The sequence below is a fragment of the Hyperolius riggenbachi genome, chromosome 6, assembly GCF_040937935.1.
Source record: "Hyperolius riggenbachi isolate aHypRig1 chromosome 6, aHypRig1.pri, whole genome shotgun sequence".
Taxonomy (NCBI): domain Eukaryota; kingdom Metazoa; phylum Chordata; class Amphibia; order Anura; family Hyperoliidae; genus Hyperolius; species Hyperolius riggenbachi.
In genome coordinates this window covers 152,620,354-152,635,331 of record NC_090651.1, presented here as the reverse complement: position 1 = coordinate 152,635,331, position 14,978 = coordinate 152,620,354, and the positions used below count along the sequence as shown (strand labels likewise).

Genomic DNA, 14,978 nt, shown 5'->3' with positions numbered 1-14,978 from the left:
ATCTGCGATTGCCTCAAGTAGTCAGCTACTTTGCTCCATTTAGCTTCTCTAGAGGGCAAAGCAGCTTGGGAAGGCAGATTGTACAGGCCCGCATAGAAGTCCCGAAAAATTTAGTGTTGTCCTTACACTTATGATGTGTGTATGACTGAGTGTTTATCCATACAAGTCTATACAAGTAATGTAATTGGAGGATTGTTGCTAGAATGGGGCTTTAGCTAGAATAGAGCTACATTTATTGCCAAACTCACAAAAAGTGCGCCGCCAGTGTTGAGCCGCATATTTAACTTTGAAAAACAACAGAAATTTGAGACATTCCTTCTCTATAGTAAGTGTAGCGAGAACTGTGAGCGGCCCCTCCTGTTTGTGTCTCTACTCCAACTCACCAATGGGGGCCAGCATGTCATTTAAGTCTTTTTTACGGTCCCTCTTTCATCTGGCACCTTCCCTGATAAGCAGTCTCTAAACATAACATTTATGTGTCTCCCACACCAAAAGGAGAGATGTATTCTCCACTACATTTATGCGAAAAAACTCCTCAATTTTCAATTGAAGTTTTCAGCAGATTTGTTTATCCTCTATAAGGTAGTTGTTGAGTCGCCAGGAGGCAGGACCACACCTATTGGCCTCAATTCATAAAGCATGCGGCAATGCTGAAAACAGCAGACTTTCCAGAGCACTTAGCAATGTGTCAATTCATTAGGGCTGTTACTGCATGAAAAGCTACAATTACCGACCAGGGAGATAAATTACCGACTTGGCTGTAGTTACCTCCAACACGTCAGTAAATTGTCAGCAAATGTCAATTCAAAAAGCCTTCAACAAGCAGTAAGCCTGACGATAGTTCCCAACACCTCTGGTGAGGTCTTAACAAGTTACCGACACCTCTGGTGAGGTGTTAACAATGCAAAGTGCAGGGAGCCGAAGTCTGTGTGAGTAATCTGTGCAGAGAGCCGTCTGTGTGAGTCATTTGTGCAGGGAAAGTTTGTGTGAGTCATCTGTGCAGAGAGCCGTCTGTGTGAGTCATTTGTGCAGGAAAAGTCTGTGTGAGTCATCTGTGCAGAGAGCCTTCTGTGTGAGTCTTCTGTGCAGGGCAAAAGAGATATCGCCACACTGCTCTACCGCTCAATGGGCTGCGGTAATTTACCGACCTTCAAAGGCAGCTGGGAAAATCTTTATGAATTAGCACACAGACCGGGAAAATACAGAGTGCAGTATTTTCCCTCCCAGATTTTTTTTTATCACACTGCTTTTTTTAAATCGAGGCCATTATCCCTAATATCCAGGTCGACCGAAACAGGCACGAGATCAGATTAGGACATATTGCCAATAGTAATTATGGGAGACAAAGATACAATCAATCGTCGTGTATGTGGGGGAAGGAGTAGAAGGTGTAGTCAATTGAGGTAGGGTTATGCAGTCTCCACACATCCACTAGGTGCGCAACAAAGCCTTACAGCTACGCAGCAGCCTGTATGAAACCGGAGATCTCTTTGAGGAGTAGTCAATTTAAGGGTCAAGAGTAAGGTTCAGATCCTTCCAAAACATGACACTACCTTCCGCAAAGGTGTTCAATTTAGACAAAAATTACTGAAGAAACTGTACCTGTTGCGAGTTGGGCAGGGAGGAATAAATGCAGCAGCCACAGACTCACCTACTAATGGATCCAAACGCTGCCGCTCCCATTTATTCTCTGCACTACCGCCAGCGGTAGTGCAGAGAGTATAGAAGGATACTGCAGCGCCTAGAACCATTATCCAGGGACTCTGCGTGCGCTGCCTTTATCCTTCCCCGATGTTCAGTGCGGAGAAGAGAGAGAATGCGGCGGGCGGCAGAAGGGAAGAGGGGGTGCGTGGACATGCCACTGGAGCAGAGGGGTAGAGGACAGTGACAGGAGACAACCTCTGGCCCCCCTCCCTGCGCTCTAACAGCAGATGGATCCAGAGCAGTGAAGGGGAGACCAGGCGGCCAATCATAGAGGAGAGAAGTGAGTGACAGAGACTTCAGCCAATCAGGCTGATTCAGCATGCCTGTCACTTCCCTTCTGCGGCTGTGCGTACCTCCAAAGGATTCATCACACACATACAATTCAAATGCTGGCCACCACGTGCGAGTCAGCGCACGACTGTAACTATTTTAACAAACTGAGAACACTGTAACTTAACCCTTAGCAGTATGCAGGAATCGGCACCAGATCTGTCTATCTGTGCCTGATCCAAGCATACTGGTTGTAAATACAAGATACTATAGGACACAAGGTAACATTTTCGGAGGAGTAAGTACGATTGTGTATGTTCAGGAACAGGTCATAACCGTTAAACGATTTTTAAAAGTTTTAATAACAAAAATGCATTACACACATTTACAGTGGCTTGCAAAAGTATTCAGCCCCCTTGAAGTTTTCCACATTTTGTCACATTACTGCCACAAACCTGAATCAATTTTATTGGAATTTCACATGAAAGACCAATACAAAGTGCTGTACACGTGAGAAGTGGAATGAAAATCATATTTATTTTTTTTACAAATAAATAACTGCAAAGTAGGGTGTGTGTAATTATTCAGCCCCTTTTGGTCTGAGTGCAGCCAGTTGCCCATAGACATTGCCTGATGAGTGCTAATGACTAAATAGAGTGCACCTGTGTGTAATCTAATGTCAGTACAAATACAGCTGCTCTGTGACAGCCTCAGAGGTTGTCTAAGAGAATATTGGGAGCAACAACACCATAAAGTCCAAAGAACACACCAGACAGGTCAGGGATAAGGTTATTGAGAAATTTAAAGCAGGCTTCGGCTACAAAAAGATTTCCAAAGCCTTGAACATCCCATGGAGCACTGTTCAAGTGATCATTCAGAAATGGAAGGAGTATGGCACAACTGTAAACCTACCAAGACAAGCCCGTCCACCTAAACTCACAGGCCAAACAAGGAGAGCGCTGATCAGAAATGCAATCAAGAGGCCCATGGTGACTGGACGAGCTGCAGAGATCTACAGCTCAGGTGGGGGAATCTGTCCATAGGACAACTATTAGTCGTGCACTGCACAAAGTTGGCCTTTATGGAAGAGTGGCAAGAAGAAAGCCATTGTTAACAGAAAAGCATAAGAAGTCCTGTTTGCAATTTGCCACAAGCCATGTGGGGGACACAGCAAACATGTGGAAGATGGCTCTCTGGTCAGATGAGACCAAAATGGAACTTTTTGGACAAAATGCAAAACGCTATGTGTGCTGGAAAACTAACACTGCACATCACTCTGAACACACCATCCCCACTGTCAAATATGGTGGTGGCAGCATCATGCTCTGGGGGTGCTTCTCTTCAGCAGAGACAGGACAAGATGGATGGAGCCAAATACAGGGCGATCTTGGAAGAAAACCTCTTGGAGTCTGCAAAAGACTTGAGACTGGGGTGGAGATTCACCTTCCAGCAGGACAACGCCCCTAAACATAAAGCCAGGGCAACAGTGGAATGGTTTAAAACAAGACATATCCATGTGTTAGAATGGCCCAGCCAAAGTCCAGATCTAAATCCAGTCGAGAATCTGTGGCAAGATCTGAAAACTGCTGTTCATAAACACTGTCCATCTAATCTGACTGAGCTGGAGCTGTTTTGCAAAGAAGAATGGGCAATGATTTCAGTCTCTAGATGTCCAAAGCTGGTAGAGACATACCCTAAAAGACTGGCAGCTGTAATTGCAGCAAAAGGTGGTTCTACAAAGTATTGACTCAGGGGGCTGAATAATTACGCACACCCCACTTTGCAGTTATTTTTTTTCCTTTTTTTAATGTTTTGAATCCTGTATGATTTTCGTTCCACTTCTCACGTGTACACCACTTTGTATTGGTCTTTCACATGGAATTCCAATACAATTGATTCATGTTTGTGGCAGTAAAATGACAAAATGTGGAAAACTTCAAGGGGGCCGAATACTTTTGCAAACCACTTTATTACCTGTACGATTGACGCAAGACTCTTAAGTCAACCAGACACTTCCCGACCTCCAGTTAACTAGCTTTTGGTCACTCTGACATATACTACTGTGGCATCAAATAAATTGCACTAATTTTCTGGGAAAATTAGGTTTTAATCTGACTGGAATGTCCTGTTCTCTTATCTGGCTCTGTCCAGACTGGAACTCGGTGCCGTCAGAAAACCTTGAGCCAAGAGTTTAACTTATTTCTCAAAACACAATTTTCATTAGACTGAATTTCTCTGGAAAATCTCTAAATGAGAACTGATTGAAGATTTTACAATGCAAGAACTTCACAAATTCTTAGTCTTCCTCCAGTAGCAGAACACAAAGGCCTTAATTCTGGTAGGGTTTTCAAACAAATTACCTCATGTACGGTAGTTTACCTCATGAGGTAATGACATTTAGCAATTCTGGTAGGTTTTAGTCATGTTTTCCCTCATGCTGTAAATTTATTATGAGGTAATTTGCATAAATTTTATCAAAAATAGCCATTCTCCTGGGAATTAGGGGGCATGTTAGCACATAGTTTACCGATCAATTTAAGACCTCCCTGTCCTTGGACGTAAAATCAATATGTATGCATTTTGCAGTTTTTAGTGAAGTTCCTATTGCTGTTTTAGTGGAGTTCCTATTCAGGCTGTATAATAGAAAACAATAGTAGAAATAAAACTCCAAATATTTACTGGATTTTTTTTTATAGGGGATGCCTATAAATATACTTTTCATAGGTTGCTACATAAACAAATACACCTTCCCCCCTCACAAAAAAACCAAACAAACATCTTCCAAAGACTATCCTAACTAATGGAAGACAATTAAAGACTACTGTTATTTAGTTATTGCATGCTAACCGCTGAAATACCACACATTTTACCACACTTTATGCATTTACCACACGTTTTACCTCATGTTTGGAAATGCAGAAAAATCTTTTAGAATTGCTTAAAAAAAGGAAAATACTGCAAGAGGTATTTTACCTATAAAAATATTTACCTCACATAGCTACCAGAATTGAGGCCAAAGTCCCATCTTTCGCGACTTTTCTGAACACCAGACAGTAAAATGGACATGACAAAAAAAATAACAGAAATACACTCCTGGAGGTCTGCCTCCAAATTGGCTCTCCCAAGCTGTCCAATGTCAAAAATCATAATAGATACCAAAACGTATATGATGGACTCAGTGGACCGTGGATTAGATCTGCTGTGACCATACATGTTGCCAATCTGGTATAGTGTAGGTCTAGCTTAAAAGCTAAGGAAATCCATCAAACATAGGTCATGGGTCAGTGACTGCAATAGCCATGTGCCTTCAAAATTTTTCAAAAGAGTGAACATGAATACTAGTGTGATTGCTGTATGATGAAATTTTTTAATGTTTTATTTCAATACGTGTATTCTGTCCTCAGTACCCTGTAGGAAAGATTACAGAAAATGAAGGAGCTAAGTATCAAGATCAGGACACCTGTCAGACAGATCATATGGATTGTGGAAAAGGCTTAGAAACTTGGAAACAAAAGGTAAAAATGTTATATCTGTTGAATTTTGCTTTCTGACATGCCATCTAATGTGTGTTAGTGGGATTTCATGACTAGCAGAAATGAATGTAACATTGCCGTTTCTGAGTTCTGAAAATGACAGAATAAACGAGGCACACATTAACCTACAGAGAAAAAAAATAAAAGGCCTTGCTTGTAGGCTTAAAATGATGAAATATTGTTCTTGTTCTAGAAAACAAATTATAGTTGAGTGGGTTGTTATGAGGTTTATCTGCTTTGTACACACGCTAGACCACTGTTGTTAACAAATGGTCCCTAATGATAACGCAAAGAATGAACTGCCAACATCATGGAACGTTTTCATTCAGCCATGGACTACACGGGCTTGTTAGTGAAAGATCAAAGCAAAAGTTTTAGTGAAATGATTGTTTCTCATCTGGTACCTGCGTTGTGACTACCGACTGATACCAAGTGTTGGCCGCACAGATCCGCCAGGATGTATCAGTCTACATGAACGATAATTGTGAACTATTGGTGTCTTTTGAGGATGTTCAGTGCAAATTTTGCAATGATGTTTGAATGATTTATCTACCGTCGGTTGTTCATTTCAAACAATTTCTATCTAACGTGTACGCAGCTTAAGCGTCGGTCACCGTGAAGAGTGTGCAGATCAGATGTTTTGACTTGCTGATGCCACTTATTTTTATGCTTGTTGCAGGTGTGTGACTAGTAAACCAGTTGAAGCTAACAGCTTTATTTAAAGTGGAACTAGTGAAAATAATGTAATGAATAAAATTGCTTATTTTACCATATTTATTTATTGATTATTTAGTCAGTCTTTGCCCATTGTAAAAAAAAAAAAAAATTTCCCTGATTTACATTTTCAAATGTATCACTGGTGGTGACAGTTTTAGTTCTGCCAGGTGATCTGTGCGGAGTGTTCATTTACTGAGAGTTCTATGCACATAGGAAGATAATCCTTGTTTGCCAGTTGGGAAACGCTGTTATGTCTCACAACGCAACATGGTTCACAGACAGCAAACTGTCAGGACCTTGGTCATAACATCATACTGTGGGGAGGAGTTTCACCACAATATCAGCCATACAGATGTCTCTGATGATCTATTTGAGAAAAGGTAAAGATTTCTTGTGGGAGAGAGGGTATCTGCTACTGATTGGGATGGAGTTTAATACTGGCTTAAAGCTGACCTGAACTCAGAAGTCCTCTCTGCTCTAAAAGATACACAACAGCATAATAACCTTTAAACAAAAATATTTATTTGTTACAGCTGATATAAATCTGCACTGTTTGTACTTCCTGATTCATGGAGGCAGACATATTGTTAACATTCTGTGCTTTCAAATGGGCTTATCTGCCATAGGAAGTCATGTGACACAGGGGAGAGATCAGATTACAACTTGTGATTATACACAAATGAGGGGGAATTAAACTCTCTAAATACATACAGGGTGCATTTCTCTTGGTTTTCCTTCTGTCCTGTGCAAGAGTTCAGGTCCACTTTAACCTTCCTGGCGGTATGGACGTTCATTGCCGCCGAGCCTGATATCTCTGGCCCTGCTCTGCCGATTTACACCAAATAAAGTGCGCCACACGCAGCTAGAACTTTGCTAGCTGCGTGCAGCGGCGGAAGAGGGCCCCCGCCAGAGCCCTGCGCTGCCTGGACCAAAGACTTTCTGGCAGTGCAAAGGGCTGGATCGGAGGTGTCTGACGTCAGGACGTCGGCTGATGTCCATGACGTCATCCCGATCGTCGCCATGGCGACGGGGTAAGCCTAACAAGAAATCCTGCTCTTCGCGGGGTTTCTTATTACTTGTGATCGCCGAAAGCCATCAGAAGCGCGCACTAGTGGGCTTTTATGCTGCTAACTCAGTTGGCAGCATGGGGAAAAAAAAACCCTGCCGCCGCCACCCTGGCAATTTAAATAGAACGCCAGGGTGGTTATAGTTCCACTCTTGGAAAGCACACAATTATTATTATTATTATTATTATTATGTAGTATTTATATAGTGCCAACATCTTCTGCAGAGTATATTTTCTTGTCAATTAACTGTCCCTCAGAGAGGCTCACAATCTAATCACAGAATGAATAGTTATCATTCCACATATTATGCTAGGTACACACTATGAGATTTTCTGGCAGATTTACTGTCATATTGATTATTTCCAACATGTCCTATCTGATTTCCGATCATTTTCCGATAGATTTCCAAAAGAAGTGAGCATAAAATAGAAATAGATCGGAAATCAGATCGGACATGTTGTAAATAATTGATCTGACAGTAAATCTGCCAGAAAATCTCATAGTGTGTACCTAGCATAAGTGCTGTAAAAATCAGTTGCAGTGTGCCGTATGTTTGGTTAGCTACCTCAGAGTGTAATTAGCCTTATCAGTAGCTGTCACTTATTCCAAACCGGCAGCTCTGCTTCTGCAGGAAAGACAGAGGCTTAACCCTATCTATGCTCCCTGCACAGTTCATCCTGTTAAAACTTCAGGGTATTTTTAGGATTTTCATAAATTGTAATGAATAAATGTTTCCCCTAAAGGTTATCATACTGTGGCCAATATCTTAGAGCAGAGAGGAAGTGCTGAGTTTAAATCCACTTTAAAGCTGAAATATGTTAACTCTATTCTGGCTTTTACATGTCCAATAAACATTTGACTTCACTGCTGTTGTGGATAGGATATTTCATTTCTGTTTGTTAACTAATGAAGACCAAATATATCCATGACAACCATACAGCTATAATTTTGTATTAAGATGATAGTAAGTGGTAGGTTTCTTAATCTCTCTTAATAGATCTGCTTTCATTTCACATGGAACGTACAGAATATAACTGCATGTTAAAAATGTAGTTTCTGTGTATAATTTTAGTTTAAAAAAAAATACAAATTCCTGTAGAAGAATAAAACTCTGTCTGTTTGCTCTTAGGAACCCTCTGATGTTGCTTCCAATGAAGAGGCTAAGGAGGAAAACACAGAAAGTACATTGCAGAGGTATACAGAGGATTTGAATAGGAAACAAGAGGTAAATAAATGTCATCATAAAATGAAAATTGTGCTAACATACATCTACCGCAGGAAATGTTATATTTCATTACTACTGGATAGTGTACTGGTTAAAGTGTACCAGAGACAATTGATGCTGCAGAGGACAGTGAGGGACTAAGACATGCTTGTGGAGCTGGAGGAAGCCTCGACTAAATATCAAATGTGCAGCATCAGTCGTCTCTGGTTTCCGTTGAGGGCTCTGCCACTGACATAGACCAGGGTTCAAATCTCTGCTCTTCCTGTACAGTAAGCCAGTACCTATTCAGTAAGCAGTCCTTGGGCAAGACTCCCTACTGCACGTGCCCCTAGTGGCTGCAGCTCTCAAGCGTTTTGCGTCCCACAGTAGAAAAAGTGCTATACAAATGTTGACATTATTATTATTATTATTATTATTATTATGCTGTTAACATCATGGTCGCATCCACAAAAGTCATCTTTTGCCTTTTTACTCACTAAATACAATCCATTAATTTTAATAATCACCAACATCACCAAATTTGCTCCGGGGATTTCAGGGGTATAAAGCCCTTGTTCTGCCAGGGGACTGCAGTGTTTCAGGACTGCTGAAATGGCTGAACATAAGTAGAAGGTAAAAAGAAGTATTAGGTTTCAGACTCTCTTTAAGTGACAGATAATGTATCCTTCATTCATCCTTAAGCTGCGAAAGAAGCAAAATGTACAGGTACATCCTGAGAAATAGGCATTCGAACGCCGCTATCGACGCACTCCCGATCAAGCGAAATCTTCCGCACAGACGGGACGGGAATTGTCAGGAACGATCAATTTCGGACGGAAATCGATCATTCGGTCAGCGTTTGCGCAACGATTTCACAGCCGATTCGATCACAGTGATCGAATCAGCTGTATATCGGCGGGAAAATCGGTAAGTGTATGGGCCCCTTTACTGCAGCCTTTCGTAGTTGCACAGTGGCTGTATTATCTCTGTTATATTTATCTAATCTTCTTTCCTCTGACGGCTTTGTCGGGCTCAGGCAGGAATGTGCTCCTGTTTGTCATAGGATAGAAGCTATACACACCCTCTCTACGCCCCCTGCAGGCTCTGTGTGAGTCACAGACTGAGCTCCTCTCAGCCTATCGCATGCTGTTAGCAGCCATGTCTTTGTTTGTAAACACTGCCTAAAACTGGGAATTACAAGCCAGGATTGCAGCAGGGAGTGGCAGAAACAGCAAAGAGGGGCCCAGGAGAACATAATGAATAGAATGGTATGCTTTTTATTGTAAGAATTTTACAGTACAGATTCTCTTTAACCAAATTGAGCATGCATTTCATTTGTTGAAGACTAAACTTCGGGCAAAAAAGGCCCACAAACAGCAACTAAATGCCACTGCAGACAGACCTGGCAGAGCATTAAAAAAGGACACCCAGCATCTGTTGTTGTTTTTTAACCAAGTATTATATTTTTATTTACATTTATTTAATTTGTTCAGTTACTTTTGAACCCCTGAAAAGGAGGAATTGTGTTAAAAATACTTTAGTTGCCTCATGTTTTTTTTAATGCAACTGTATTTGAGTTGTTTAATTCAAAATTCATTGTGATAATGTACAAAGCAAAAATAAAATAAAAAGTCTGTTCAAATATTTATGGCCCTAACTGTAGTATTAATTGTATTGCTCTAAAGAAAAAAAAAAGAAATTAGCCCCTCTTCCATAAAGACCTTGTCTATGTCAAGGACAAGAGGTCTATCCTCACCTCTGGTGCTCTGGATGAAGTCTGACTAGATTAGCTGCATGCTTTTTTTCTGGGGTGTGAATCAGACACTACTGATGCCAAAAAGAGTTGCTAGGCAACTGGTATTGTTTAAAAGGAAATACATATGGCAGCCTCCATATGTCTCACAATATAGGTTCCTTTTAAGATCAAGAGGGCCCAGAGAAGTATTTTATTCTTCTACATTCAACAAAAATACTTACATGTAATTAATGAATATGAATGAGGATCCAGAGGACCAAGGCAGGGATGCTGATGAGTAGTACCCATATACCCATTTGACCCAGGGAGTGAACATCTGGGGTCTCCTAGATCCACAGGCATGGAGGGAGGTTACTGCCACCTCCTCTTAGACACCGTAGGCGGGGATGAGCCCCTTGTCTTTTTATTGATGTAAATGTCAGAGCTGTGGAGTCGGAGCAATTGTGGGTACCTGGAGTCAGTCGGTGGTTTCAATAAACTGAGGAGTCCGAAATCCATAACCTTTGTAAAAATTAGACTAAGGAGTCGGAGCAATTTTGTGTACCTTGAGTCTGAGTCGGTGGTTTCATAAACAGGATGATTTTTGTACCAACTCCACAGCCCTGGTAAAGGTGCACAGAATAATAGAAATATATCAACTTATTCTGCACACTTTTATAAACTTACGCTTAGTGTTCTAATTAATGAAAAAGTAAAATCTTTACATGTGAAATATTTTTTCCCAGATCGAGAAAGAGAAAACTCACAGGAGCTGTAACCCAATATTCAGGCGCTACCTAAACAGGATTCTAAATGAGGCCAAAAATCTTGGGTTTGTAAGTATTATTCTACATGTGTTGGGTTTATGTTGGTTATCATCTTCCCTTTACTGTCTGCTTCTCACAACACTTTCCTCAGGAGTCATCAACAGTGCTTATTTCCAGAAAACATGTGTGGTAAATCAATGATCAATCTTCTTAGCAGAATTCTCCAGTGTGGGGATCTAAAAGCATGCAGAGTTGAGAATAACTAGAGCACCAGCACTAGAGCAAACTGCTTTTTCAGTAACTTAAGATGCAACAAATTCAGAAATAAATTCTCATGTTGTTTAGTGTAAATAAGACTTTGGCTTAGCATTTGCAAATGTTTAATAATCTATGATGGAAAAATTAAGTGGAAAGGCGGTACAGTGGGATGGTTAGGATACAATAAATTGTAGCCACACAAAATGGAGAGATATAATAGGTGTGTACATGCAATGAAGGCACCGACGGAGGGTGAAGCCAAAAAACGTCTCTCCCTGCTGTGGCAAATTTCACGGCGTGGGTAAATACTATTCCCCCACTGTAGCTGTTGTTCATCGAGTTAAGTTGTAGTTTGACTGAATGACTGTGTTTTATGCGTAATTAGGGCTCCTCCGGCATCCAAATTAACCTCCCTGGTAGGAACCCCAAGCTACGCTTGGGCTAGCCGTTGGGTGCTCAATGCAGAGCAATGGCGCACAGGGGGCGTTTTTATTCACCTTCCAGGAGATCAAGACACAGGCAGCCATTCTTCTTCCTCTCCACTGAGGCTCTGAATAACTAGTGAGATCGCCGTCAGTGATCTCACTACAGAGTTACAGCGCCACCCAGAGGACACGGGAGAACTGCAGTGCTGGATACCAGGAAGGTGAGTCAGTGCTTGGTCTGCTGCTGACTTTCTGGTGGCATGTTTTTTTTTCCCCGGGTTTTAGGGTCTAAAACGTTTGGAAAAGACCCTAAAATGCGGAAATAATCATACCGCCAGGAAGGTTAATCACGGAGTGCCGCTAGAGCTGTCATTTTTTAAATCTCAGCACCCACCTTTTTTACCTGACTTGAGAACAGGTATCCAGTGAGAGCACAGAGTGATTTTTGTTAAAGAAATCAGAGACAGCACACCAAGAGCATGGCAAAATAGATGGGTTGAGAGTAGTAGAATAGATTGAGGAGGTGGGGGCGATGTGACACGAGCACAGTAGGTGTGGGTTGGAGTGATTAATAGGATTGGAATGAAGTGCACAGCGTGGGGTAATGAGGCTGTGGAAGGATTAGCCCACATTGCAGATGAATAATAATCGTCTAAATGGAGTGTGAAGTTGCAAACAAGGGTGAGGGACATGCTAGGATAGGTAAAGCCATACACTGGTCGATTTGCCATCAGATTCGACCAACAGATAGATCCCTCTCTGATCGAATATGGCTACCTTTACTGCAAACAGATTGTGAACCGATTTCAGCCTGAAACCGTTCACAATCTGTTGTGGTGGTGCTGCCGCCACCGCTCCCCCCTGCCGCATACATTACCTGCTCCGCCGGCGCGACTGCCCCCGGTCACCGCTGCTCCGTCTCCACTCTGGTCTCCAGGTCCGGCATGCTTTACTTCTTCCTGCCCGGCAGGAAGTTTAAACAGTAGAGGGCGCTCTACTGTTTAAACTTCCTGCCGAGCTAGAAGAAGTGAAACATGCCGGACCCGGAGACCAGACCAGCGCGGAGACGGAGCAGCGGTGACCGGGGGCAGTCGTGCCGGTGGAGCAGGTAATGTATGCGGGCTCTATTGCATCGGTCGTCGGGTACTCGAACTCCGCTAGCGACGTGCACCCTACCCGCGGGCGATCGACGGTAATTTTCCGCACAGAGCGATAGATGGGATCGGACGAAATGGATCGAAATTCGCCGTATTGCGGGAATGATGTGACAGCAGATTCGATCCCAGTGATCAAATCTGCTGTCGATCTGGCGGGAATCGGCCTAGTGTATGGCCAGCTTAAGGGACTGGGAGAGTTGGTGGCACACACCATAGAGGCAGGTAGAAGAGGTGATTGGAGCAGATAGAGGTGAATGGGGTGATTGGGAGAAGATTGGGAGCATGGTAGGGCAGAGGAAGGAGCACAACAGTTTTAGGTATGCCAGGAGAACTGTTGTCACAGTGGTAGTCATGGGGGGGGGGGGAATTACAGCTGCCGAAAACTCCCCCTCAGACCAGGGCCGGTGCAGTGTCTGGGGACAGGCACAATTTGAAACCCCAGAATATCTGCAGGCATCCTGCAGCTCACACCACTGCCCCCTTTCCTTCCCTGCTACAGTTGACTTTGGATGGAGCAGCAGAGCATGGAGCAGCAGTGTGTGTACAGAGCATGGAGCAGCTCTGGAGAACTTAACAGAGTCAGATATGAGCACAGCCATGTGCTCCTGCTGGGTGAATGGTGCACTTTCTCCTTCATTACCAATGTTGGCTGTCTTCATCTGTATCCAAACTGCTCCTAATTGATCCCGTTGGTGATCGGGAGCAGATCAGACATTTAGGAAATAATTGTCAGATCTTGTCAGTCGGACGGGACGTTGCATTTATATGTACCCAGCATGTTGTCCTACCATTATACTGTATTGTGCATGGCTGAGGGAGACCTTTCAGCAATACTACTTCCCTCCCCCCTCCCCCCTTGAAAATCCTGGGTTTGTCCCTGGTATTAGTAAAACATTAGCGAGTGTGTGCACAGTGTGTGTATTTGGCCAGGTACTCTGGGTGAATTAGGAGCACACAATAGGGGTTGTTGGACAGGTGAGTTAGCAGGGCAAGGATGGAGAAACAATTTGTGATGGTAGAACAGGTGATGAGGATAGATGGAAACTGAAAAAGGGGATGTTTGATTGACGAGATGCTTGCCATTATATCTTGGAGATTTTTCACATTAACTGTAGAACAGCAAATGAGTATGTTATTTTTACTTTACTTGGGTCTTGATTGATTGATTGATTTATATAGCCAGGTGAATCTGAGCCAGCAGTGCACTATGATGCAGAGATGGTTCTTACAAATGAGATGATCGTGGAGATTCAGAGATTCCTCAGAGATGCTGACTGGAATGCAGGTGCCCTTGATGAAACTGTAAGCAGGATCTTAGTCAGGTTCAAACATCACAATGAAGAAGACTGGCGATGGACCCTAGAAGACTACATAGGCATTGACCCCTTCAGTGTTTTCATGGTAAGGAATTCATTATAAGAAGTTATGTTACTTACTCTTTAGCCATTTCAGCCAGCGGGTATTTTTCACCTTATGGACAAGAAGAATTTTAACATTTCAGCGCAGTACTTATCACAACAAAATGATCTATTCCTTGTTTTTTCCGCCACAAATTAGGCTTTCTTTGGGTGATACATTATGCTAAGAATTATTTTATTCTAAATGCATTATAATGGGAATAAAAGGAAAAAAAAAAATTCATTATTTCTCAGTTTTCAGCCATTATAGTTTTAAAATAATTCATGCTACCATTATTTAAAATCTACACATTTTAATTGACCATTTGTCCCGGTTATTGCAACGTTAAAATTATATCCCTGGTATAATGTATGGTGACAATATTTTATTTGGAAATAAAGGTGTATTTTTTTCGGTTTTACATCCATCACTAATTTTTAGCCCATAATTTAATAATAATATGCCCTCTTGACATACATATTAATTTTTTTTTTTTTATTCCCTAAAGTCAGTAGGTATAATTTTACTATTTGGCCACAAGATGTCCCCGCTGAGCAAATCCTTTTAGCGTACAATAAGTGCACTACATAGGAAACAATGTGTTGCCACCTTGTCACTAGGGAATTGACGCAAAAAGCGATGACGGTAACCTGTGGGGGGATTAATGAATGGGAACTTTGTTCCCATTCATAAATCTAACGATCGTCGGCAGAAGGAAGCGCAGCAGCTCTATTTAAGAATAA

General features: G+C 42.1%; 1 protein-coding gene across 1 annotated transcript in view; it reads left to right on the top strand.

The window, feature by feature from the left end:
• LOC137521179 (chloride channel CLIC-like protein 1) overlaps positions 1 to 14,978 on the top strand; it is a 104,011-nt gene that overhangs the window by 31,102 nt on the left and 57,931 nt on the right. The window contains exons 3-6 of the mRNA XM_068240103.1: positions 5,379 to 5,489; positions 8,421 to 8,516; positions 10,977 to 11,066; positions 14,017 to 14,238. Coding sequence (XP_068096204.1) covers positions 5,379 to 5,489; positions 8,421 to 8,516; positions 10,977 to 11,066; positions 14,017 to 14,238 — 519 coding nt within the window. The remainder of the gene's footprint in view (positions 1 to 5,378; positions 5,490 to 8,420; positions 8,517 to 10,976; positions 11,067 to 14,016; positions 14,239 to 14,978) is intronic.